Source organism: Stenella coeruleoalba (assembly GCF_951394435.1).
Source record: "Stenella coeruleoalba genome assembly, chromosome: 8".
Lineage (NCBI taxonomy): Eukaryota > Metazoa > Chordata > Mammalia > Artiodactyla > Delphinidae > Stenella > Stenella coeruleoalba.
The window spans coordinates 1083356-1110360 of record NC_137154.1 but is presented as its reverse complement, the minus strand read 5'-3'; the positions used below and the strand labels follow the sequence as shown (position 1 = coordinate 1110360).

At 60.2% G+C, this 27005-nt stretch overlaps 1 protein-coding gene across 1 annotated transcript in view; it reads left to right on the top strand.

Moving 5' to 3' along the window:
* Positions 1–12926: 12926 nt before the first annotated feature.
* Positions 12927–27005, top strand: part of MOB2 (MOB kinase activator 2) — a 52839-nt gene continuing 38760 nt past the window's right edge. Inside the window, exon 1 of the mRNA XM_079930522.1 lies at positions 12927–13055. Within this exon, the coding sequence (XP_079786648.1) occupies positions 13039–13055 (17 nt within the window). The 5' untranslated portion in view covers positions 12927–13038. The remainder of the gene's footprint in view (positions 13056–27005) is intronic.

Genomic DNA, 27005 nt, shown 5'->3' with positions numbered 1-27005 from the left:
CAGTTTTCCCCTCAGCTGCCCCCACCCCACTCTCCAGAAATAACCACAGCTCCCTGCACACCTCCGTGTGTGTGCACGCGTGAGCAGCGTGTGGGTACACGCACGTACGTACCACACCACAGCTTGCCTTCCCAACAGAAATGGGGGTCTAGCTATACAGAGTGTCTACAACTGGCTTTTACGCTGTTGTTTAAATTACTCGTTGAAGGTTCAAGGCCCAAAGGCACACAAGGGTACCTGGTGGGAAGTACTGGTGTGTGTCCCCAGCCACCGGCTTCCTCTCCCTGGCACCAGCGCCCCCCTGCAGGCCTCCCTCCCTCACTGCCAGGGCTGCAGAGACTGCAGTGTCAGTGCGGCGGGGCTGAGGCTCCCCGGCCCACGTGTGTTTACAGCTGCAGCTCTGAGCGTCCGTGCCGTGCTCTCATGGGACACATTGTAGACCTGACTCCTCTGGGCCATTCCAAAGTGTGCCCGGCCGTTACTGCAACGACGGCTCTGACACGCTGAGCGCTAGCTCTGTGCCAGGTGCCACTCTCAGCATTTCCGGGGACCCTCACCTCCCAAGTCTCTGGGCAGCCTCCCCAGCAGGTCTGTGCCCTCAGCCCCAGCGTCCTCTGGCTAACGCAGTGCAACCTCCCCGCAGGGGGTCTGACCCTTGCGGAGGTTTGGCCTGCTTATCCTGGGGACCCTCCCCCTCTGCAAGCAGGCAGGTAGCCCAAACCAGGGCCACCGGCCAGACCTGTGTCTGTGCATGTGTGTGTGGCCACACACACGTGTTATATGAGCACACACACGCGTGTGTAGTAAACGTGTGGTCTCAAGAAGCAAGACAACGTGCAAGGGCCAGGCCGGGAGGGCCAGGGCTGCCGAGGAGTTGGGTCCTTGAAGCTTGCACCCGCAGGAGTCCTCAAAGAGGCCGAAAGCTAGAAACACTGACTGCCTCTCTGGCAAGGCTATTTTTAGCCCGAGAACATCTATTTATAACTCTGGCAGCCCCCTGGAGTCAATGAAAGGAGGACTGGAAAAAGCTGAGGCCGTTTGGAGCAGCACCTAACCCTGAGGGAGGTGGGGTACCCAGCAGGGGCCCTGGGGCCAGTGGAAGACTCCGAATCCCCCAGGCTCCCAGGGGTCAACTTGCCCAAGCGCTGAACAAGCCAGGTAGTGAGGCTAGATCTGAACCCTGGGGGCTGGCCTCCCCCCTGCTCTCGACCACCACAGTCTGGTCCCCACCACACCAGGTCTCCTAGATGCTAGGCACCCCTGCTTCTGCCTCTGTGTCTCCCCCCTAGGCCAAGGGCTTTAGGCACTTGATGGCTTTGGGATGCGGGGGTGGGGGTAGATGGGTGGCATGGGATTGTCTGCGGCTGGTCTCAGCCTATAGACAGCGATGCCATGGGCTAGGGATGCCCACGGCCCCTGCCTGGGCCTGTCTTACTTGTGGACGCCCCCATAAGTAGGACACACACATCTCGGCAACGACCATCAGGGAACTTTGAAAAAACAAGGTTAACTACCGGGCCTGAAGGTACACAGTACGCCTGGGGTCACACAGAGAGGTCACCGGTAGAGAGAGACAGAGTGTGGGCCTGGGCTTCTGCTTGTATTGGGTTCGAGTGGGGGGTGCCTAGGGTTTCGCGGGTTCACTCTTTATTGGTAAATTAAGACATAGGAGTGGGAATAAGGGAAGGGAAACACGGGGTCACACAAGGGGTCAGTTATCTAGGTCACCCAGGGCTTTCTTCATGGGGACCCTCACGGGTGGGGCGGCCTGGCTCTTTAGCCGTGTAGTTGGCATTGTGTTTATTCCAGATAGATGCTTTTTTTTTTTTTTTTTTTTTGCGGCACGCAGGCCACTGTTGTGGCCTCTCCCGTTGCGGAGCACAGGCTCCAGACGCGCAGGCTCAGTGGCCATGGCTCACGGGCCCAGCCGCTCCGCGGCATGTGGGATCCTCCTGAACCAGGGCGCAAACCCGCGTCCCCTGCATCGGCAGTCGGACTCCCAACCACTGAGCCACCAGGGAAGCCCCAGATAGATGTCGTTGAAATGAATGCCTCAGCAATCAAAAGCTTAGTGTCAGGCACTAACTTTACAATCAAAAAAGCTAATTATCAGGCATTTACATTACAGGGGTGGGTGGATGGGTGAGTGGGTAGATAAATGAGTGGTGAGTGGATGGGAGGGAGAGTGGATGGATGGATGGATGGATGGGTGACTGGTTGCATGGATGGGTGATTAAGAAGTGGATGGGTGAATAGGGGTATATGGATGGCTGGGTAGGGGGTAGAGGGATGGGTAAATGGGAGGAAGGCAGGGAGGGAGGGGAAGAAGGTGGGTGAGTAGTAACCTTCCATCACACCTAGTGCACCTCTATTAGTCGGCCTTATATTAAAGCTGTGTGCTTACCTCCATCCTCCCACTGGACCATAGGCATCCTGTCCTTGCTAAAGAAGGTGCCCAGTGGGGCTTCTCTGGTGGCGCAGTGGTTGAGAGTCTGCCTGCCGATGCAGGGGACAGGGGTTCGTGCCCCGGTCTGGGAAGATCCCACGTGCCGCGGAGCGGCCGGGCCCGTGAACCATGGCCGCTGAGCCTGCGTGTCTGGAGCCTGTGCTCCGCAACGGGAGAGGCCACAGCAGTGAGAGGCCCGCGTACTGAAAAAAAAAAAAAAGAAGGTGTCCAGTGAACGTTCAATGAATAAACCATAAACTACCAGTGTCGGAGCTGCACACCACTGTAGAGACCCAGTCAACCCTCTTCAAGGCCCAACTTCTCCAATGTCCCCCAGAGGGTCAGGGTCAGCCTCAGTGGCCCCTGAGGCCCCGTCTAGCTCAGACCCTGCTTCTGTGGATGGATCTGTCGAGGCACTCCTGAGGCTCAGAACTGCTGGGGCTCAGAGCAGGGCAAGACAGAACTGCTGGGGCTCAGAGCAGGGCAAGACAGAACTGCTGGGGCTCAGAGCAGGGCAAGACAGAACTGCTGGGGCTCAGAGCAGGGCAAGACAGAACTGCTGGGGCTCACAGCAGGGCAAGACAGAACTGCTGGGGTTCAGAGCAGGGCAAGACAGAACTGCTGGGGCTCAGAGCAGGGCAAGACAGAACTGCTGGGGCTCAGAGCAGGGCAAGACAGAACTGCTGGGGCTCAGAGCAGGGCAAGACAGAACTGCTGGGGTTCAGAGCAGGGCGAGAGCGAAGAGGGTCAGTTCTCAGTAAGGCTGTGGGTGGTGGCTTGGCCTCCGGAGGCCAAGCTGCATGTGGAGAGGCTGGGGCATGTGTAGGGAGAGGGCAGAGGTGGGACTGTGCCCTGCTGGGAAGCTGACCACCTCTGGCCAAGGGATGGGAAGGGACGCACGGCTCTGCGTGGCTCTGGACGGCAGGTAGGCTAGGGGTGGGGTTCATCTCTTCTGCAGAAAAGTGGTCCATCCTGAGCAGGGGAGAGGCCCTCTGCCATCCAGGAGAAGCCATGGAGACTTCGAGGTCTGAAGAATGGAAATGGGGAGTTGGTGTCCCATTCTCCCAGAAAGGGAGGGGGCTGGGTGCTGGGCAGACAATTGGGGGTGGGGCTGACTCCCAGCAGGGCTTCTTGTGGGTGCCTAGCCCACCCAGTCAGTGGGGGCTCATGAGGCTGAGCCCCCAGAGAAACCTCATCGTTTTTGGCAGGGGGCAGGGGTGTCGAGACTAGTAAAAGGCAGTCCCAGGACCTGCTTCTGGCCCAGGGGTTGGGGGTCTCCAGACATGGGGTCTTTTTGAAAGAGTGGTGGGGCCCTGATTATGTGGTGATGGTTTTAGAAGGGAGAAGGGGTTGGGGGCAAGAAAGAAGCGGCTCCCCCTGAGGACAGGACCAAAGTTGGCCTTGGGCAGAAGGGAGGGAAAGATGCTGCCGTAGGCGACCAGTTCCCAGAGCAAGAGCTGGGGAGGGGGGCGGGGAGGACAAGTGAAACCCTGCTCCCCCCCCCCCCCCACCCCGCCAAAGACAGAAAAGCTGCGGGTCAGGGTAATGCCAGGGCCAGGCTTGGCCAATTCTAGGCAGGTCCCTGGGGGAGCTCCCTCCAGGCTTTCAAACTTCCCGGCCTGGGGAACTGCGGGGGGGAGGGGCTGGGGAGGGGGAGGCCTCCGGGAGGCTGCGGCAGGCGGACCTCGGTTTCTCAGTCTCTGTGCAAACACCACATGTGAGACCAGAGCTGCGAAGGCCTTTCCTCAGGGCAGCCCAGCCGGGCAACTCTGGGAACAGAGGGGAAGCTGCCCCTTTCGCCGTCAATTAAGCGGGGTACCCCGCCCACCCGCCGCAGCACGTGCGCTCCCGGGACTCCTCGCCGGCGCCTCAACCCCAACCAGGGCGCTCTCCCCGCTTGCACACCTGGGGCCTCCGCGGGGGCCCAGCAGGGCAGGTGACTGTCCGGGACGGCTGTGTGGGCACCATGGGCATCCGGGCGGGCGGAAGCCAGACTCAGCCTGACGCAATTGGCGGACGTAGCTATAAATAGCGAAGGAGAGCTTGAAATAGACGTGGGGGGAAGGGAGAGGGTGGGTGGTGAGGGGCCGGAGTCCTGGAGAGCGGCGGGAGGAGAAAGGGTCTGAGCGCCAGACACCAAGGGAGGAAACAAAGCCCCACTTTAGAGCGCGCCCGTCCGGTGGGTGTTCACCCCCGGAAACATTTGCGGAAGCAGGGTGAAGCCCAGCCAGCCCAATGCCCACATTGGCGGGGGAGGGCGGGGTGGGGGGTGGGGGTCTGGGACAGGGTGGTGACCAGTGCCGGCCACAGCTCACGGCCTGGCTCTCAGCCTTCGGCTCCCAGGTGACCTGAGGGCAGAGCGGCCCCTCCTCCCGATGCCTCCCAGGACGGGCAGAAATGAGATTTCGTTCCTCTGCCCCTTCCCCAGTCAAGCCCCTGGCGCTGGAGACCCCTCCAACACCCCGCCCCACACACACACACACACTCCGCAGGGACCCGGCATCAAGGGAAACTAGGCCTGGCAGGAAGGAGGCTCCGCCCCCTGCACCTTTACCTGAACCGTCCACCAGAACCTCCCTGGCTCAGCGGCATTGCCCACCTGCCCCAGGACACGCTGCAGCTTATGGGGGTCCCACGTATCTTGGGCTCTGGACATCTAGGCCAATACTGGGCAACCACAGGCCTGCAGGACTAAGACCCCACGTGGGCCCAGAGGTGGAAGAGAGAACCCCAGGCTCCTTCCCCGAGTATCTCCCCCCCACCCCCGCCCCTGCAAGTGATTTCACACCTAGTTTCAGACCGCACTCTCTCTGAGGTTCCCCCACCCAGGCGCCAGTCCCTCCGCTCCTGGCCTCTGCTGGGGGTCTGCCTTGGGGAGCTGGGCGGCAGGCGTTAGGGCAGATCAGGAACAAGAGGGTGGCGCGGGAGCTGCTGATAAGGCCCTTCCCCGTGAGGCAACCCTAACAGGAAACTCCAGGAAGGGCAGGATTTGGGGTCGAAGGACGGGCTGGGGGAGGGTACGGTCGGGGGCCTCACCTCACCCAGCCGGTGGCTGGCTGCCCTGCTCCTCCCCGAGGGGAAGGATGCGGCTGCACCGCCAGTGGGGGGACCGTGGGCGCGGCCCCACCGGTCAGTGCGGGGCTGTCCCGCTGGGCGGCGACGTCAGCCCAGGTGTAGGGGCGCCCAGAGCCTCTTGGCTGGGGCGGGAGCAGCCGGCCTCTGGGCCCTCCGGAAGCGCCCCCATCACACTCCGGCCCCTGGGGTCCCCCTCCTGGGAGCCCAGACCCCACCCTACCGGCGCGCACAGCCGGGCCAGCCCCGGGCTCCCGGGACCGGGAGGCTGGGTGTGGTGGGTGCTCCGCGCGCTCGCACTGAGCTCATGCCGGAAGGCCGCGCCCACCCCCGGACGCCGCCAGCCGGGCCCGCCGCGACGTCCTTCATCCTCAAAGCGCCGCTGCCCCTGGGCTCCCGCCCCTCCGCGCGCCCCGGGCCGCGAGTGGAGGGGGGCGCGGTGAGCACCTGCTTCGCGCCAAGCCCGAGGGCATCGCGCCCCGGCCCCCGGTCCGGCCCCAGGTGGGCAAACACCTGCCGGGCGGGGACGAGGCGAGCGCCCTTCCCTGCGTCCCGGGCCGAGCCACACGAGAGTAGGCCTGCCCGCTCAGGGGGCGCACGGTGAGCTCCTCTCTGGCCTCGGGCTCCCACCCCGCGCTCCCGGAGCCGGGCGAGCAGCCCGGCAGCGCCACCTGCTGCCCGCGCTCGGGGAGGGGCGGCCGGTTCGCGGGCCGGGACCCCCAGCCTCCACACATCCCGGGGGCCCTGCTGGCTGGGAGGAAAGCGTGGCTTGGGAGTTCGGGTCTTCAGCGGTCTCCAGCGCCACGGCTCCTTGCCCCCACCCTCCTTCTGAGGCCTCGCCCTTGGACATCTGAAGCCTCACCTGCTCCGGGCCTCCCAGCCCCACCGCCACACCCTCAGAGACACCTCTGCAGTCAACAGCCAGAGCTGTCTCTCCAGCCAGATCGCATCCTTGGCCTTCAGACCCGGAAAGGCCCGGGTGCTGGGTGCCACCTCCAGTCTAGCTGGCATCCCGTCTCCCTCCCCTGCCCCTTGCCCACACGCCCTCCCCTCCCTTCCCCCCCTCACCCCACGGCCCTCCAGTGAGCAGCACAGGCTGTGGCTCTTGCCTGTTGCTTCAGTTCCACTCCCTGCACCCCTCATCGGGATGGTGACGCCCACGTCCAGGCCTCCAGTCTCTGGTCTCCTCCAGCAGCCGCCTCCCGCACTCACCTCCACTGAGCGGAGCACACTCCTTCTGCAAGTCCTTCTCTCTCCCTGGAAGGTGCCCCTGCCCTGGTCTGCAAGTGTGTCCATGGCTCCCCCAGTCTTAGGTGCATGGCCTCACTCAAATCCCCCCCATTGCTGAGCAGATATAGACACTTGTCCCCCTCCGTTGGGGGCCTGCCTCTGCCCCCACTGCCCAGCAGGGCGTGGCACTGAGAGTCCCTGATCTCTGCCTTCATGTTCGCGTGACATTCTCCTGTGTGTGTGTCTGTGTCCAAATATCCCGCTTATAAGGACACCGGTCATATTGGACTAGTGCCCACCCTCATGACCTTATCTTAACTAATTTCATTTGGAAAGACCCTATTGCCAAGTAAGGTCACCTTCTGGGGCACTGGGGGTCAGGACTTTGGCATATCATTTTGGGCGGGACACAGTGCAGCCCATGGCGGGTGTCAGCAGGTAGACGCGCACACTTCAGGATGACCAGGAAGCCCCTCAGACCTTGCTCATGGCACTGCTCAGCAACCTGCTCTGGGAACAAGGCTTTATGGCTGCAGAGCCGGCCTCCCCCACTGACTAAATGGGGTCTTCGCAGATCAGAGCAGGCACCAGGTTGATCAGTAAAAGCCACTAGGTGGGGCTTCCCTGGTGGCGCAGTGGTTGAGAGTCCGCCTGCCGATGCAGGGGACACGGGTTCGTGCCCCGGTCCGGGAGGATCCCACATGCCGCGGAGCGGCTGGGCCCGTGAGCCATGGCCGCTGAGCATGTGTGTCCGGAGCCTGTGCTCCGCAACGGGAGAGGCCACAGCAGTGAGAGGCCCACGTACCGCAAAAAAAAAAAAAAAAAAAAGCCACTAGGCGCCTGCAGACTAGGAGATCTAGCATCTGGAGTCCCCCGATCTCGTAGCCTCCTCCCATTGGATGGAGAAGGGTGAGCCAAAGCAGGCTCGCGGCAGGGCTGGGAGGATGGTCCAGTCTCCTGGCTCTTTCCTGGGCCTGCTCGTTTCACGGCTACCAGCCAGGGGCCATGGGTTAGGGGTGCTTAGCCTGTCCTGCCCCAGCCAGTCAGGGACTCGAGCTGGGGAAGGCTGGATGGAACAGGGCAGAGGCTGGGGGGGAGGGGAGAGGCCAGGGGCCACCGGCGTTAAGCATTAGCATGGCCCCTGGCCAGTGGTAAGTGCCCCAGAAGTAATCCCAGGTGACAGTGATTCCTGTTGTCTCTATGGATACCTGGCCCTGAGCAGCAGTGCCCACCCCCTCAGGGCCCAAGCCAAATGCCCCCCAGAGGGGGCAGGGGGAGGGGCGCTGGAGCCTGAAGGCAGCTCAGCCCTCCTGCCACCGCCAGACAGAAGGGCCGCTGAGCGGGCTGCTCCCACGGGTGACGTCCTCCACCGTTCTCAAGTCCCAGGGAGGAGAGCCCCTCTGTGAGGCAGAAGGTAGTGGGAAGACGGCGGGCTTAGGAACAGAGGGTTCTGGAATCCCAGCTCTCCACTTGCTCACGGGGGGACCTTGGACAAGCTCCTGTCCCGCTAGGAGCCCTGGTCTCCTTCCTGCAGTCACCGCCCAGAAAGGCGTGAGGCTGAAGTGAAGGCGCGTGTGTAGGGCAGCCAGCCCGGCAGCGGGGTCTGCAGGAGGGCGTTCTCTGCAGCATTGGCTGGAGGCTTGGAAGGACCGATGCCTTGGGAGGACCTTGCAGCTCCCAGGGGCTTGGCTTTCTGAGGTGCCTTCCCCAAAGCAGACCCCCAGGCTCGTCTGAGACAAGCAATGCTGACCCTCTGCCCCGTGAGGCCAGCCCTCTCTGCTGCCCTCGCGCTGCTGTCACTCACCCTCAGCCTCACTGGGGACTGTCCCACACGAGAACCAGCTCAGGAGGCAAGAGGGAGCCACTGTTCTCCAGCCTCCGAGGTGTAGGAGAAAGTGTATCCTTCTGGCCAGGCAGCCCGGCACTGGGAAGGATGCTCTGGACCTCCGACTGGCCACGTCCCCCATCGGCTGTTGGACACAAGGGAAGGCAGCCAGAGGCGGGCCCTCTGCCCACAGCATGGGCAGTGAGTGGGCCCATGGGACGGACAGACAGGGTCAGGCCGGAGACAGTGAAAGCGAAGGAGGACCCAGCAGGGCGCGCCTCGCACCCGGGGTCACTGTTGAGAGTCAGCTTTCTCCGCGAAGACTTGCCACGTGGTCACTGTTATCCTGGAAGCCTCATCCTCTGCCCCACAATGGAAGACAACTCCTTCTGGAGGATTCCTGCAGGTCCCCAGTCTACAGCAAAGCATAATTGGGAAAACCAAGCCCCTCGTTTCCCTGCCCAGGAACTCCCTGCTGGCACACAGCTCCAGGCGCCCCTCTGGGCAGAATCTGGGCAGAAGGCGGGTGGCTGGTGGAAAGGACAAGGTTGAGGGTTGGCGTCTGCATCAGTGTCCTGTGGCTGCTGTAACAAATGACCACAACTGAGTGGCCTACGGCAACAGAAATTTGTTGTCTCACCGTTCTGGAGGCCGGAAACCAAAATCTTTGGTGTCAGCGGGGCTGGTTCCTTCTGAGGGCTTTGAGGGAAGGCTCTGGCCCACGCCTCTCCTTGGCCTGTGTCTCTTCACACCATCTTCCCTCTGTGATCAAATCGCCCCTTCTTATAAGGACACTGTTGGACTAGGTGCCCATGCTATTTGCATTACGACCTTATCTTAACTAATTCAATCTGCAATTTCTCCGTTTCCAAGTAAGGTCCCATTCTGAGGTACTGAGGGGTTATGACTTCAACACACCTCTTTTGAGGGGTTGGGGGGGCACAATTCAACCTGTAACAGCCAGAACGCCTTGTCCCCGTCGTTGGCGTCCTCATTCTCCAGAGCGCTTAGCACTGCCTAAAGTATTATATGCCTTGATGTTTTCGTTGACTGTGTGCTCCCATTAGTCTGTAAGCTCTGTGGGGGTTGCTTCTTGTCCGTCTTGTCTGCCGTTGCCTTCCGAGCACCTATGGAGGGCCTGGCACATGGTTGGCACACAATACTTATTTGCCAAGTAGATGGATGAATGGAAAGAGGGCTGAGTGGAAACCCCTGCAGTTCTACCTCCCTGCCAAAGTAGTAAGACCACAAGCAGAACTGAACCTCCAGGGAAGTCACAGGGGTTGGTGCCGCCACCAGAGAACTGCAAGGCGCAGAGGGCCTGTCACGTTCCAGTTTCACTCATACGTGTTGTCTGTGCAGGAGATGGAGGCTGTCGGTGACCGACAGTGGGTTATTGCAAGTTTAAGGCCCTGATTATGTGGACAGCTACAGCTGGCCTTCCAGATGTGGTATCCTTCCTGGAGCCAGTCAGTACAACAGTCCCCACCCTACCCCCACACCAAGAGCACCAGGAATGGTGAGCTGTCCTTTGCCAGGGTTAGGGGTGCACCTCCACCATCTCACTGCAGGGTCACATCAGCACTTACTCCCTCCACCATGGTTTAGTCCACGCAGAGTCTGATTATGTCAGGGTGCCACACCGTTCCATCACATGGACGATGTCCCGTTGATAGACTGCAGAACCCAGGACTTAGTGATATTCTAGACACTAAAATAACATACGTGGTTGCCAAAGGGATAGATCCCATGAAAATTTGGGAACTTGCCACACCTAAGTGAAAGTTTAGAGGTTCAGTAATCTGGACATCCCCTCCAAAGTGAAGGACACCTTGAGCACCTCAACACTGGGAAGAACACACACATTTTGATGGATATATCAATCAGGCAATTGTCTTTAACTTCAAGTAACAGAAACTGGAAAGAACAGCGACTTGAGATTTTTTCAAATAAAGAAGTCCAGAGGTAAGAAGTTCAGGATTGCTGTGGAGGTTCCAGAGTTTCAGCAAGAACTCAAATTCTTTCCATCTTTCTGCTCTGCCGTCATTAGCATGCCTCATGGTCCCAGATAGCTGCAGAAGCTCTAGCCGTCATTTTCCTATTCTTGGCAGGAGCTAGGAGACTGGGCCAGGTTGGGGTGGGGAGGAAAGACAAAAAGAATTTCCTGGAAGCCACTCAACAACTTCCACTTCCATCTCATTGGCCACCCTGTCTACACGGGAAGCTGGGATAAAGCAGGAGGAGGGGGAGGAGGAAGGGAGAAGAAAAGCTATGAACATTGGGCAGGTGACGTATCATCTCTGACCGGTGCTCACTGAGGGTGCTAGTCTCGTCTCGTTCGCAAGAGACCTGAGGGTTTGCCAGCTTTGAATGTGCTCCAGACTGAGGAGAAGATTTAGCTGAGGCTGCAGCACATGCAGTTCTACCAGTTGGCACTTACGACTCAATGGATCCAGTGGTGCTCGGTGGAGATCGTGGAGCTCTAGCGGGTGAACGAGATAGGAGGGCCCCAGGGTCTTGGAGCAAAGCCACATCCTCTTACAAAATAAACCATGATTCTTTGAGATGTGAGTTTTGACTTGCCACTGGGCTCCACTTCAGACCGTACATAAGACCACGGGACGTCTCATGACTGTGTGATCTGAATGGCCCATTATGGACTGGGTGACACAAAGCCATAAAGTGGAGTGTACCCAGCGGTAAACCACCATCGGGGGAAGGGGGATGGACCTTCAGCACAGGTAAGCAGCCTGCGCACGGGGATCACACTCCCAATACGCTGAGTCATAACTCCCTGCTTCCCCATCTTCAGCCTACACCTGTGACCTTATGAAGTTTCTTAGGGCACTATTATTGCCGTTCCACTAATAAAGAACTTGAGTCACAGGGACATTAAACAATTTCTCCAAGTCACCCAGCCAGTAAGTGGAAGAGCAGGGACCCGAGGCCCAGGCTACCGCGGGGATGTGGGATGGGGGGCTGGGGGGGGCGGGTCGCGGGGCAGGAAGATGGATGCAACCTGGGGGGTGGCCCGAAGCTCGGGTAACAGTTTAGGGAAGATTACAGCAGCCGGATGCAGGCAGGGTCCCCAGGGGCTCATACTCCTCGGGGAAGAATGGTCTGGGTCGCTGTCCTAGGTAGAGATGCAACCTGCAGATGGCCGGCCACAGGCAAAGTCCTAACTACCCTGGCCACTTGTCCAGCTGTGGAGACGAAGGCCCTGGCCCATATCTGCGTGCTTTTCCTCCCTGAGATGGGACATGCGACAGGACTTCCCCTCGTCCCTCTGTCATTCCTCATTATTTCTTCTCAGGTGGCTGGTGGTCAAGTGCGCAATTTTCCCCCACAAGTTTCATGATCAGCAAGGCACCAGAGGGAGAGAGGCAACCTCCGCACAGGGGGCAGCAGCTGATGAGACTCAGGTGGGGCCGTAGGGTGGGGCGGGACCAGGGCCGAGGGCAGCGGCACTGGGCGGGGGGCGGGGGTGGGGTGGGGACGCAGCGTGTCATCCGTCCCAAGCGTCCCATGTGTCCCAAGCACCGTCTCCTCCATTCTTGATCTCAGCCAGCGGCTTCCACCACCGATGTGGTCCCTGGACAGGCACCCGTCCCTCCAGGCATCTGCCCTGTAGGGCAGCCAAAGCCCAGCGCCTGCCCCAGGCTCTCTCCTTCCTTGGGGAAGGAGCCGCCCCACAGACCTCTGTTTGTCTCGTTGACTGTCCCCGCGTCCAGGGCCCCATGGCTGCCAGGAGGATGGATGGAGGGGTGTCGCGGGCTGGTCTCCGCCGCCGGGACGGGCAGAGAGTGGGGCTCAGGTCACGGGAAAGGCCGCCGGGATGCGAGGGCGCGGGGCTCAGAGGGTCTCGCTCCCTTGGCCGAGCCGGGAGCGCCCAACACCGTGCCGGTCCTGTCCCCGAAAACTTCCCCTGCTGCCAGCTGACGGCTCAGCCTGACATGCGAAGCTTACTGAGCCTGGAGAGAAGCCAGTGGCCGAGGCGACCCGAGGAGGGGGGAGGGGCTGCGGCGTTCTGGCGACATGGGGCGGCCAGGGCGTAGGGGGCAGTATGGGGAGCAGGGAGACAGCGAGATGGGAGGGGACATCCCGGACGTGGGGGGACATCCAGGGTGTGAGGGGACAGTGGGGTGTGAGGGGACATCCCGGGGTGTGAGGGGACAGCGGCTTGTGTGAGGACATCCTGGGGTGTGAGGGGACATACCGGGGTGTCAGGGGACATCCCCGCGCAGGCTCCAGTAGGTGGGTGGGGGACAGGGCTGTGGGGGGGGGGGGGGGGCGACAGGGGCGGCCCGGACTACGTTTCCCAGCAGGCAGCGCGCGCACGTCACTTCCGGTGGCGCCCGCGGCGCGCGTGTGGGAGTGAGCGAGCGAGTGTTTACTTCCGGCCGCCGCCGCCGCGAGCTGAGGGCCGAGAGAGTCGGGCGGCGGGCGCGGCGGTCCCCGCGCAGCCATGGACTGGCTCATGGGGTGAGTCGGGCGGCGGGGCGGCGGGGTGGCGAGGCTGGCGGGCCGGGCCGCGGGAGGGGCCGCGGGGCGCGCCGCGGGCTGCACCGGTCAAGGGCGGCGGGCCGGGCGGCGCGGGCCGGGCCGGCGAGGGGCGTCCCCGGGTTGGGCGCGGGGCCGGGGCTCCCTGGAGCGGGGTCGGGGCCGGGCCGGGAGCGGGGCCGCGTCCGGCCTGCAGTCGGCGCCCGCGCGGCGTGTCGCGTCCCGGGAGCCGACCCCGGGCAGGCGGCCACACCTCGCCTCTGGCTGTCGGGCGGCGGGGGAGGTCGGACGGAGGCTGCTCTCGCCGGTCGCCGCGGCGAACTTGCTTTGGGAAGAGATAACTTTGACGCCGGCAGAGAACAACCCCTTGAAAAACGAGGGAAAAGAAGCAAAACAACCCAACTCTGCCAGCGTCCGCCGGGGCGAGGTCGGCGGGGCCGGGGTGCGATCGGCGTCTCCGCGGGCGGCTGCCGCAGGGCGGGGTAGGAAGGAAGCATCAGCACCGGAGCCTGGGCTGGGCTCTCCCTCTCGTCGGCGTGTGTGTTGGGCTTGCTGGAAGTTAGATAAACGTATAGAACGTCACGTCGTCTTCAATAAGTTATTCTCCCTAAAAACATCATTTTTTTCCTGTTCTTTCTCTTTTTATTTTTTACTTTTTGAGGATCGAGAGGGGCTGGCACTTTTCACCCAGTAACGTGGTCCGCCATCCGATCTGTGCCCAGCTCTGGTTTGTATAGCACCCCTCTGGAGTTAGGTTAGTTACTCCGGGAGCTTGGGGTGGGAGTGAGGGAGCGGTTGCTGTGTGCTTGGCCTCGGCCGGTGGAAGGGCTTGTCTAGACACTGAAGTCCGGGAAGGGAGGTGAAAGGTCCGATGTACGTTTCGTGTCAGTGTCTGTCAGGCCCTTTCGGGGTGTAGGCAGAGTGGAGGGTGCTGTCGGCGTAGTCAGGGACATGAATGAGACCCACCCTTCCTGGCAGGTTGGGTGGAGTTTAGTGAAGGGGGAGACCAGACAGCGTGAAGGGTGAATAAAGAGGCCAAAGAGTTGCTGAGTGTGACGGGGTAGACGTGGAGCCAGAGTGCAGGGCTGAGCGTGGCATGTGGGTGATGCAGGCGGCTAGCCGCGGGGCAGGGCCGCTCACCTGGCTTCTTGCAGAGGCAGCACTGCTGTCGCAGCCCCACTGCTTGTTAGCAGTGTGACTCTAGGTGGTTACTAATTCTCCAGACCTGCTTTTAAAAAGTCATCTGTAGGGTGGAAGTCATGGTCCTTGCAGCATGGTGTTGTGGAAGGGTCCACTAAAGCCTTTACCACAGTGCCTGGCATTGGTGGATGCTGGTTACTGTGAGTAAGGAGAGATGCTTGTAGGAGGCCTTCGTAACCCACGGGCACCAAGAGTCGAGGGCAGGCAGCTGTGTTTGCTTTAATTTGAGCCATAGATGCTTGCTTTCTATGTTTATCAGGAGCGACTGCTTTGGAGGCTGCCTGGCCTCCCGTGAGCCGGTTTCAGGGGAGTAGGCTGTTGATTGGCTGAGTTGAGTTAGCAGGGCTTAGGGTCGGAGGGACCAGCCCGATCAGCTGGGCTGCCGAGGGGGCAGCTGATTGTATTTTGTCTGTGTGTGGTTATTATGTGCTCATGCCCGTAAGAAGCAGGCACTCTGTGCCTGGAAACTGACCAGCAGTCCGTTTTTTTAACTGCCTGAGGTCTGTGCTTTATGGACTGTATTGTCATCATTGTGAACAACCAGAAGTTTACCACAGCTAGGCTTAGAAGGGTCTGGTTCTCCAGGCACTTGTCAGGACTGTCTGGGTAAGATCAGCGGAGCACTTACCTCCCTGTGGGGGGGAGGCCGGGCCCAGTGTTGGAGGAAGACAGCTTTGAAAGGGACAGGCTTGGAGCTGCTGCTTCTGTGGTCTCTGGGGAGGGAAGGAGCCGACTGGATGTAAAGTAGGCAGTAGGCAGTTCTGAAAGGGAACTAGAGATCTCCAGAAAGGGGTTAGGATGGAGTTTGCTTATCTTCGTGCATGTGTTTTTAAACTTGGTGGATTGCATATCAGACTTGGTGAATCATGAATTCTTTAACATTTCCTTAACTATGAACCACCCCCCTTAAAAAAAAAAAAGTGGAACAATCTCAGTAGTCAAGTTCTGATCTTCTCGAGAGCATGTTTCCAGGGTGGTGTCTGAGTATGCTAGAGCTGGGAGGGCCCGGGTGGCCCTCTGTCCCTCCCACAAGTTTACTGAGCATCTGCTGTGAAGTATGAGGATGCAGAGGCCTGGACTTCACAGCTGCAGAGGGAGTGAGCGGCAGAGACCCCAGCTCTCCCACTCTGGTCCACCTGCCACTCCACCTGGCCCCTCTTGTGAGGAGAGCCACCCGGCGGCGCGTGAAGGGCCTGGCTCCTGCCCGACGCCCTTTACATGCTTAATGCTAGGACTTCAGTTAATCCTTTAGCCAGGTTTCAGCCTGGAAGAATTGAGGAGATGTGTGATTTTTTTTTTTACTGTTTCTTGATATTTTTATTAATTCACATCATTCCGTGTCAACCGGTTTGTTTGGAATAGAGTTCTCATGTTTTTAATGTTTTTTGTTCTTTTGAGAAGCAGTTTCTCTGCATTTGTCCATCACGGGGACAAAGTATGGACTCAGCTGTAGGCAAACGGTGCGTCCTCCTCCTCGCCTTCTGATCACTGTATGACCAGAAGAGTGGGTTACAGATGTTCGAGTGAGACCACACCTTCCCTGTCACTGAAAGGGCCTTGCTGAGTAATGCTGGCAGCCTTATCTTCAGCTCTCCCTGCCGTGTGTGAGGAAAGGGAGGCCTGCAGGAAACCTGCTCAGGGAAGCTAGAAAGAAAGCCAGCATGTTACGACTTGCTGCTGGACTTCGCTGGCGCTCACCTGCAGGAGAGTTTTGCGACGAGCAGCTCGCATCCGTCGTCTTACTGTATGTTTCCTCTGCTTGGCATTGAGCGCCAAGGTGTGTGGTAATTTTTTTCCTCTTTTTTTACAAGAGTAATTTCCAACTTGAAAAGGGTTGCACTTCTTGTGTAGGTCACCTCTGGGGTCCTTGGCTCTACCCATTCTGGACAGCAGCTGACAGGGTGGCACCCTTGCCCAGAGCAGAAGCTGCATGAGCTGGGGCAGCGCAGAGTGTGGGAGTGTGGAGAGAACTTTTGTCCTGTCCTCAGCTGGCAGCGGCAGCCATCTGTGAGTGGACGATAGGCGTGTGGTTTACATTTTACCCGACAAAGCTGGGTCCAGAAGCTTCCCAGCCAGCATCTGGGAATATAGAAGAGGAAACACACTTCCTCTGCTCCTGACTGGTGGGGGCCTACGGGGTGAAGTTTGCAGGGACCTGCCCGCCCGCGCCCTCTAGCCCAGCCCGCACCCTGCGAGCCCCTTGCTGGGGCCGCTTGGGCCTTGACGTCAGCACCTCCTTTCCTCCCCGGCGGCAGATTGAGGTGGGGTGAGGCGCAGGGTAGGGCTTCCTGGCTCTGGCCAGAGGAGACAGGCCTCCCGGCCTGGCGATTCACTCCACAGGGCGGTGGAGTTGGCGCTCTCGGGCAGCGCCCAGGGTGTGCTATGCGGTCGGGGGCTTTCGGGCCTGATGGGTCTGCCGGCAGGAATCTTGCACTCAGGTGAAGGGGATCCAACCCCGTGGATGCCACCTCTGCGGGCATTTGAACCGGGTGTTGATGACTTTCCCTTGGCACTTGGCCTCTGGGGAGGGTGTTGCGGTGGCTGGCAGTCAAATCCCGTATGAGGGCACCCAGGCTGAGCTTGCTCGATTCTCTAGGGTTTGGGGTTTTTTTTAACAGTCTCCTTGAGGTATAATTTACCTACCATAAAGTTTACTTGCTTTAAGCGTACAATTAAGTAATTTTTAGTAAAATTACAGAGTTGACCATCACCACAGTTTAGTTTGAGAATGTTCACCTCACCCCCGAAAGAAATCTCATGTTCAGGGTGCCCCGTTCCCTCCCTGCCCCTAGGCAATCAGCGTGCCCCGTCCCCTCCCTGCCCCTAGGCAATCAGCATGCCCCGTTCCCTCCCTGACCCTAGGCAATCACTGATTTACTTTCCATCTCTACAGATTTGCCTATTCTGGGCATTTCGTGTGGAAATGGAACGGAATCACAACACGTGGTCTTCTGTGACCAGTTCACTTAGCTTAATGTTGTGAAAGTTCGTCGGTGGTGTTGCTGGTGTCAGCTGTCCTTTCTGTGGCCAAATGGTATTCCGTGGTGTGGAGATAGGCGTGTGTTGCCTCTCCACGGACACCTGGATTGTTCCTGCTTTTTGCTGATCCTGAAAGATGCTGCTGTGACCCAGCCTCTTCCAGACGTGAGCCGGACCACTTCCTGCCGCGAGACCTCCAGTCCCGACTGCGTTCACCGTCTGTCCTGGGCCAGACCCCGAGCTCAGGATCAGTGTCGCCGCCGGAGAAGACAGTCCGCGCTCTGTCAGGCTGGGCAGCAGGAGCAAATGATGTGGCGGCAGAGGGCGGGCCGGGAGGGCGGCTCAGGAGGGTGCACAGGAGTTTTCCAAGCAGAAAGGAGGAAAGGTCGCGGCCCAGGAAGGAGGAACGGCACGTGCAAAGGCATAGAGGCACGAGGAGAAAAACTGCGGCCAGTGGGCCCCGGAACCTGTGGTTGCAGGGCACACGCAGGAGCAGCTGCTTTCCAGGCAGGCAGTCACTGTGGCCTGGGTGTGTGGCAGTGCTCGCCTGGGGCTAGGGAGCCCTTGCAGAATGAGCCCCACGTGCCTGAACACCCTTGGCAACGCGTCATTTCTCATTTGTCCTCCTGCTTGGGGTGTCTGCAGGGAACCCTGCACAAGTGTCCCCGGGGACCCACCTGAGCACCGCAGGGAGGCTCTGCGGGGTGGGCAGGGCCCGGGGCAGCCGCAGTGCCCTGTTCCAGCCTCTGTCCTGGCTTCTCACCCCCAGGCGTCACTGTCTACTGGGCTCACCGAGGCCTCTTCTCAGGATGCTGGGAAAGCCGGGCGGCACTGGGGCGCTGGCTGCTGGACTTGTTGTCCAGAGCTCATGGTGGCCTGGGAGGGGTTCGCTCGAGTGGGCGCTGGAGGCTGCCTCTGTGTCGATGTTCTCACTGTCCCAGCCTGTCCCACATTGTCCTTGCTGTGGTCCTGGAAACTTAGACGCACCCAAGCACACGTTCTTGATTTTGTCAGGGACGGGCCTACGTGGCCTGGGAGGGAGGCCGAGCCCAGGCATAGGTGTGCTCGGCGGGGCACCCTCCGTGCCTGTGTTGGGCGCGTCGGCCCCGCAGGCTGGTCTGGGAGGTGGTCTCAGTGCCCAACGGTGACTTCTGTGCGTGTCCCCCGCCAGCAGTGGCCGTGTCCGGAAGAGGCGGTGGCGCGGGCTGTTCCCAGCTGACTTGGCTGGAGGGCCTGCCGTTCTTTGTCTTCCTCGTGTTTGTTTTTCTTTCTGCACAGGATTTCTCCAGGCCCGGGTACCCCCGGTGGTGTGCAGGGCTGTTCTATGGGATGGAGCCTGGGGACATGGGACTAGGAACAGTTGGAACCGGAGGATAGAATGCGGATACTTAAGGAGAAGACAAGGAGGTCGTTGGTGGGTGACTGGGCCACGTGTGACCCGTGGTCCTGTTTGAGCGGAGCCGTGTGGCTTTGGGCTGTGGCCATGTTCTCCTCGTCACCTGGTTTTCTTCTCTTTGAAGAAGTTTCCTTTGCACGGTCACCTGCGGTGGAATATGCGTGCGTCCTCCCTGCAGTGGTTGGCATGTGTGTCCTGGGATGATGCCGCACGGGGGCGCAGAGCTCCCACGGAGGGATCCTGGCCATGCCGGGAAGCAGGGTGGAAGCCGGTGGGTGGGTGCTCGAGAGCCATTTTAGTAGGGCTTCTGGAGCGTCTTGGAAAAGGTGCCGTTTGAGCTGAGACCTGGGGAGGTGAGAGATGGGAACAGGGCTCGGGGGCTGGATGGTTTGGGTTTGAACCCCGACTACAGCTTCACGAGTCATCCTGTTTTACCTCCCCAAGCCTCAGTTTCATTGTCTGTGAAATGGGCGTAGCAGTAACCTTCCCAGCGGGTCGTGGTGGGATTTTATGAGGTGTCCACCGTGGAGAAGGCCCTCTGTCCCCTCAGAGTGAGGTGGGGCTTACCTGGCAAGGCAGTGCCTGCATGAAAAGTGAGTGCAAGGGCTCCGCACCCTGCGGCCCCCAGGCCGCCTTGTCACTGTCACCTCTGCCCTGCCATTGGAGTGCTGCTGTGGCAAGGACCCAGCCCTGTGTCCCGATGCATGGCTGCCCTTAGCCCCGCAGCCCAGGCTTATGCAGTAGGTCTGGCTCTCGGGGTGACTTGTGTGGAAGGCGGGGGGTCGAGGGGTCAGGGGCTTGGCGCCCTGGAGGCCGCTTGACCCCGTTCCCTGCCGATGGCGCCTTCCATCTGTAACCTGCCCGCTCCCGGTCCCCTGGTCGTGCCACACACCCCTTCCCCCGCCAGGTGCCAGTGCTGAGTGTCGCTCTGGGGCTGATCCCGGGGTGGCGGGAAGGGCGCGGCCTGAACTGGCTCACCCGGTCCGCTCTCCCGCCCCCCAGGTGCTGCGGGAGCTCCCTGGCCACCCCTCGCGTCTCCCCTCCCGCCGAGATGGCGAAGCTCGGTATGGAAGGTGGAAGGTGCTGTGGCGACCGCTGTCGGTCCACGCCTTCTGCACTGAGAGTCTGTCCCGGGCTGCTAGAGGGCCATGTGCAGAGGGCGCAGGCCTGGCCTGCCAGGCTGGCTCTCCAGCAGCTCTGTCCTCAGATCCCACACTCGTATCCCCTTGTTGGTGCGGTCCAGCTCTGGTCGTGACAGGCCCCTCTGGCCTGTTCCCCGGGTTCCTCAGGACTGAGGGTTGCAGAGGGGCATAGAGGAAGCGGTTATCACCTGTCCCAGCTGCTCCTTAGTGAGACGCTTCCAAAACAAATAGGCCTCTGGGCGGTGGCGTTTTTATTCCACGGGGTGGGGCTGCCTGCCTCTTCCTGCCAGCCTGCAGGCTGATGGGAGCCGCAGACCCCCGGGCAGAGACTCTTCCTGCAGGCTTCTCAGAAGTGATGCTGGGCCCTGTCTCCCATGGGGAGGGCGTTCTCAGGGCGCGCCGGGGGCTGCAGAGGAGGCCTCCACGCTGGGTTCTCCAGCTGAGTGTGGACTCCTCCTCCCCTACTTCCATGCTGGCTCGGCAGGTGTCACGGCCCGAGCAGGTCCTCAGCGTGGCCCGGGGGACACCCTCGAGGAGGAAGAGTGTCTGGAGGCGTGGGGCTGCCCCCACCCTGGCCCTCACCGCCTCAGCCAAGGCTTCTGAGTGGAAGGAAAACGTGGAACCCTTATGACAGGGGCTTCACGGCCCGCTCAGAGCCCTCCGTGCTCTTCGGTGGTTTGGGTCAGGCCTGGCTTCGGGGCAGCGCTCCCTGCCGGGCCCTTTCCCTGCACCCCTGTGGCCGCTTAACCCGGCTTGGCTTCCTTGGCTGCTCATCAAAACAGCCCCGTGACTGGTTTACAAGGACTCTTCTGATTCAATGGACGGAGACGCTGGCCCAGTGGCCCCCGGGCAGGGAGGGGGACGGAGGTGCCGGGACGTGATGTTTACTGAGTGGGGTCCCCCCAGCCCAGCAGGCGGACGGGAGACAGCCGGGCGCCCCCACCGCCGCAGCTTTATCTCGGCGGGGCCTTCCTGACAGCTGCGGGGGGCTGCAAGCGGAGGCGTGTTGAGTGGGGTGGACAGGAGGACCCAGCTCGTGGCCTTCACAAAGTCCCTCACCCTGCCACCCATGCCCCGTAGGAGTGGGAGGGAGCCAGTTTCCTTGCCGCGGCGGGTGGAGGGCACGGTCCCACACGATCCAGAGGCCCCTGACACAGGCTGGGGGGCCGCCAGTGAGGACAGGCGAGGTTGGCGTTCTTCATATGTCCCCATGTGCATTAGTGCTGGTCGGGACCGGAGGAGAGGTGGGCGTAGCGGGCACTCGGCCCCTGCACTCTGCTGGCCTCGGCGGGCGGGGGAAGACGGCGCTTTCGGGGTGTCGTCAGCTGGAAACTGAGTCTCTGGCTGCTCAGAGAGGGGGACCTGAGGCGTTGAGTTCTCTTCTCAGACTGTTTCCTGTGGCCCCGCGTTGATGCCGCGAAGGGACCCAGAGACACTGAGCCTGGCGGCACTGAGTTGCTTTCCTCGCCTACCGGGCTGTGCCCGTGAAGGGCCAGTGCTGACTCGTGCCCACTTTTGGCTCCAGGGCCTGGTGCGTTGGCAGCTCGGGACCTGGTCCCTACGTCAGGTGAGGGACCCTCCCGTTGCCCTCCCCACGAGCGGGCTGCCTGCCAGTGGGTCTCCACCTGGAGTGGTCTCACCTTCCAGGGACGCTGGGCAGGGCCTGGAGGTGTGGTGGGGCATTGCTGCTGCCCCTAGTGGGTGGGGGCCGGGGTGCTGCCGGCATCCTGCAGTGCAGTTGAGGAAGGCTGCCGGTCAGTCTGCGTCTCCTCGCGGGAGGGCTGGGGCGGGAGCTGCTCGTGTGCGCGGGCCGTGCGTGCTTCCGTAGTGCTCAGTGGTCTAGCTTCTTATGACTGGGGTGAGTTCTTTCTACTTTAACGGTATTAAATCCCAAGTATTAAGATGATAGAACTTGTTCTTAGAGAGACAGCTAAGGGCAGAGAGAGGAACTGGGAGTTGCTAGAACCCAGTCGGGGGGGCTGTCTCACCGGCCCCTCCCGGCTAGCTGTGCTTCCCTTGGGCATGCGTTCTGCTGGCAGATGAGGGGACGGTAGGTGCAGCTGTGCTGGGAACCTGACCAGGGAACCCAGACGGGTCGGCGCTGTCTGTGCAGCAGGAGGCCCGAGTGAGCAGTGGGACAGCGAGTTGCATGTGCGTGTGTCTGGGCCAGGAGAGCCCCGGGACCTGTGTGTGCGCCTCTGGGCTGCGGCCTGGGCAGGGCCGTAGGCACAGACAGGAGCTTGTGCGCCCTGCCCTTTTCCTTCCTGGCCGCGTGTGAGCCCACACACGTGCACACACACACACAAGCATGGGGACTGTGCGCGCCGTTTAGTTGATTCTGTCGGGAAAGACATTCCATCCGTGCTGCCATCACGACGTGTTCAGGAGGCCCTTGCTGGTCGGGGCCGTGTGTGGTTCCCGAGGCCGTGGAGAAGATGGCAGGCGGTGGGCGCAGGGGTGACACGGAGAGCTTGGAGCAGTGTCGTCCTCCAAGAAGCCCAGGTGAGCTTGGGATGCCCCCAGGCCCCTCTCGGGAGCTCTGCACGGCAGGAGTTCAGGGCTGAGCCGTCCCAAGCGAGCGAGCAGCTGCAGCCTGGCGTCGCCGACCCTGCGGAACACCCACCCGCACCACCCTCTTCCCAGTCCCACTGCCCTTGTTCTCTCTTAGCTGTTGAATGAACAGAAAAGGAGTCACAAGAAGAAAATCCAGGCCTTGGATCCCCCCCCTGGGCTGCCCTGCCTTTCACTCCTCCCCGCAGGGCTGGCGTCCTCTCAGAGGAACTTCTTGCTGAGAGTTTGGGGCGGGTCACGCTTGGTGACTCTCCTTCTGTGTCCTGGATGAGCTGCGTGGCATCCAGGGGCCGGAGGGGCTTCAGCGGGCGTGCAGGGCTGAGCCTGCCCATCTTCCTGAGAATCACCGACACGGGGTGTGCACTGGGGACCGCTGGGGCCGCGGCTTTTTCGCAGGACAGGGCTCACTCCCTGCCACGAGAGGAGTGTTTTCTGTTGGCCGAGGGTCCTGTGCCCTGCTCGCCTGACGAAACATGTGGCAGATGCTTCCCTTTTGGGGTGTTCGTCTTCCCTCCCAGGCCCACAGGTAGCTTCGCTCCCTCGGCACGGGAGCAGGCAGGCAGGCACCAGGGCACCCCGAGCCAGGCTGTGGGCAGCTGGCCGCGGGGCATCAGCCCTGCAGGGTCCGGTCCCAGGAGGGGGTGCCGGCGAGGAGGGCTGAGCACCCACTCTGTGTGCCGTCTGCAGGTCAGGTGATCTTGGGGTCACGATTGCTTTCTGAGCCCGGGCACCCGGATCAGGGGAGGGGGCTCCCAGCCCCTGCCCTGCAGACTGGTTTTGGCTGGGATGTGTTTTCTGGGAGATGCCTGCTGTGTGGCAGGTGTTCTTGTGACCGCGGTCAGGTTTACTAGCTTCAGGGACGCAGACGTGCTCGTGCCCCACAGAGCGTTAAAAGCACCGAGGGCATGCGTTGGTGGTCTCGCGGGTCGCGCCCGTCATCACGCAGGCTGTCCTTGCTGCCTCCCTGCCCGGTCTGCTCCCTGCCTCCGAAGCAGGGCGTCGGATTGGGTCTGGGTTGCCACCTGCAGCGGGCCCTGGGTCTCGGGGTGCTGTTTGCAGAGCGCTGCACCGCCCCACATCTGCTCTGCGCTGTCCGAGTGAGACCCCGGCGCTTCTCTGGACGTGGGCACTGCAGCAGAGACTGAGAAATGCCTTGTGATAAAAACCCTTGTTTTCTAGTACATTCTCGTGTTCCTGCTGGAAGGCCTCCTACCTTTTTGGCCGAAGAAGTGCAGGGCTCAGCTGAGTTCTGTCAGGAGCTCCCGGCATTTATAATTCATGTGAAAATAAATGTGTCCTCTTGTCATGACCTTGCTGGCTTTCATGCACTTCCTCCCAGGCCAGCCTAGTGCATCTGGGGTTTTTTTTTTTTTTTTTTGCGGTACGCGGGCCTCTCACCGCCGTGGCCTCTTCCGTTGCGGAGCACAGGCTCCGGACGCGCAGGCTCAGCGACCATGGCTCACGGGCCCAGCCGCTCTGCGGCATGTGGGATCTTCCCGGACTGGGGCACGAACCCGCATCCCCTGCATTGGCAGGCGGACTTTTAACCACTGCGCCACCAGGGAAGCGCCAGCTGGGTTTTAAGGATGCGTGATTGTCAGCCCCACGAGGCAGGAACGATCCGTACATCCTTGCTCGTGTGAAGCCGTGGCGGGGTTGGGGGGTAGCTGTGCTTCCTCTTGGGGTGCTTTGTTTTTTTCTTGTGTGTCACCTCCTCATGGGACCTGTGGTTGTAGGTGGGAGCGTTGGTGGTTTGCCGGCCCCTAAGTCTGAACTGTCACCAGGACAGCAGTGGGGCCTGGTGTTCATGGCAGATGTTCCCTCTCTCCTGAGATGGCTCCACGCCAGGGCACAGTGCCGCCACCCTGATGGTGGAGCCTGTGCCCCTGGGGGCGTCAGTGGAGCTCATGTCCCATTCACGCAAGATCCAGGGCCTGCCCAGACACCAAGCTGGAGTCCCTCCCTGCCTCGCCCCACCGGGGCCCCCCGTGGCCGTCCACACAGCACGGGGTTGGGGGGACGTGCACGGCGCCGACCTGGAAGCAGGTCTGTGCCCCCCGGAAGCCCTCCCTTCTCTGCTCCGCTCGGGGACTGGGGCGATTCCAGTTTACCTCCCAGCTGGAGACCTCCCTGGGCTGCACGTGTGCTCTGTGCGACCTGCGTGGTCGTTTTCTGGGTGGAGCAGCTCTGCTGTGTGCCGGGGGCGTGGGGTTGGAGTGGCAGGGGCCCGAGGGGTCTGCTGTCGGTATCCGCCCTGCCTTGGGTCCACCTCCTCCTGCGTGCGGGTCCTCCCTGCTCCCATCAGCACAGGCAGGACCCGTGGGGACAGGGCTGGCCGAGGGCCGGTGTTGGTGGCGGTGCATGTGGTGGTCAGAGACACTGCCTCTGCCATCTCACAGACTGGCCTCCGGTCCCCCGTCCACCACCAGCTGTGTGACCTTGGCTGCTGTGTCAGGTCTCCAAGCCTCAGGCGATCCCCGTGTGTGGGGGCCTTGGCACCTCGCTGGCGGGTGGCGGTGTCCTGGTGTCTGTTCCTCTCGTGCCTGCCGCGGTGACTGTGTGGTGGGAACAGGCACTGCTGTGAGGGACATGGTGGCTGCGTCTCCATGGTGCCCTCGCCCTGCGTTTACCCACGGTGGGGGGATGTCAGGGCTGGGCACACAGCTGTGCTTCCACAGCATACGTGGACCTTCAGGAATCAGCGCCTGTGGCGCTACAGGGGGACGATGACGGTGCTGGGCTTGGGCTGGCTGTCCCCAGGGGAGGGAGGCCATGGGACTGGACGGTGGGGTGGGGGTGTAGTGAGGGAGCTGCCCCACCCTGTGACTCTTCCCAGAGCCCGGGGAACTATGGGACCACAGGTCACTGGTCTTTGAGTCGGCTCTGATAGTTCAGGTGTAGGATCAGGACACTGCACCTGCAGATGTCCCCAGCTTTCTGCTGATTCGCTGTAGTTGGGGGTCACAGGATCCTCCTGGTCACACAGCAGATGGGAGAGCAGTGGTAATCACGGGCCCCTGCTGGCCTCCGGGAGCTGGGTGTACCTGCCAGGAGCAGTTCACAGGCACCACTGCACTGTGCTTTTCCATCTCTCATCTCTTTCCCAGAAGTCTGGGTCACTTGGTTTCTAACAAAAACAATAAAATGTCCCCTAAAATGACGTTTGGAGGGTCTGCGGTGGAGACTGCACTGTTTGGCCTGTGCGCCTGGTCCTAGAGCCTGACTGCTCACACACCCCACGGTCCTGGCTGCAGGGCCTGATTCAGAAGCCAGTTGTGGGTGGTGTGACCACATGAGGGTCACAACTTCACTGGGCTCCCTCCAGGCAGGCCCATGGTTCCCTGGGCTGACCCAGCTCCAGGGCCACAGGCTCTTCTAGACCTGGGCACCCATGGGTGGAGTTGGGGAGCGTGTCTTTGTCTTTGGCTCAGATCTTCTGCAAACCACCAGAGTACTGACCGTGTTGTACTCCTGCTTAAAAGACCCTCTGGACCTCCTTGCCTAAGGGATGAAGTCCCCATTTCCTTCCATCCCTGACCCCCAACCCATGGGCGCCCGTTGCACTGCAGCCTGCTCAGGCCTCTGATGTATTCTCTTCAGCCAAGACCCCTGGCCTGTGCTCACGCTGCCTCCTCGGCCTGGAGAGCCTCCCGTCTGCCTGCCTGACTCCTGTGTGGCTTTCTGGCCATGGGCTCCTAGAACATTTGACCTCCACCTTCAGGGCCCAGTCACAAATGGGGGCAAGGATGGAGCTTCCCAGCTATCTTCTTAAAGATGCTTGCCTGTCTGTTAGAAAGAGAAATTAAGAAAATGATCCCATTTGCAGTAACATCAAAAAGAGTAAAATATTTATGAATAAACTAAGCAGGTGAAAGATCTGTATGCTGAAAACTGTAAGACATTGATGAAAGAAATTGAAGAAGACATAAAAGATATTTTATGTTCATGGATCGGAAGAATTAATATTGTTAAAATGTCCATACTACTCAAAGCACAAGCTACAGATTCAGTGTAATCACTATCAAAATTCCAATGGCATTTTTCACAGAAATATAAAAAATAATTCTAAAATTTGTATGGAGCCACAAAAGACCCCAAAGCAATCTTGAGAGAGAAGAACAAAATTGGAGGGATCACCGTCAGTTATTTCAAACTATATTATAAAGCTACAGTAATCAAAACAGTATGGTATTAGCATAAGAACAGACATAAAGATCAATGGAACAGAAGACAGAGCCCAGAAATGAACCCATGTGTATATGGTCAACTAATTTACAACAAAGGAGCCAAGAATATACAGTGGGGAGAGGACAGTCTCTTTAATAAATGGTACTGGGAAAACTTGACATCCACATTGAAAAGAATTAAACTGGACCACTTTCTTATGCCACACACAAAAATGAACTCAAAATGGATTAAAGATTTGAACATAAGACCTGAAACCGTAATACTTATAGAAGAAAACATAGGCAGTATGTTGACATTGGTCTTTGTGATGATTTTTTTTGCATCTGACACCAAAAGTAAAGGCAACAAAAGCAAAAATAAACTAGTGGGACTACATTAAACTAAAACCATCTGCATGGCAAAGGAGACCATCAACAAATGAAAAGACAGCCTAGGGAATGGGAGAAAATATTGGCA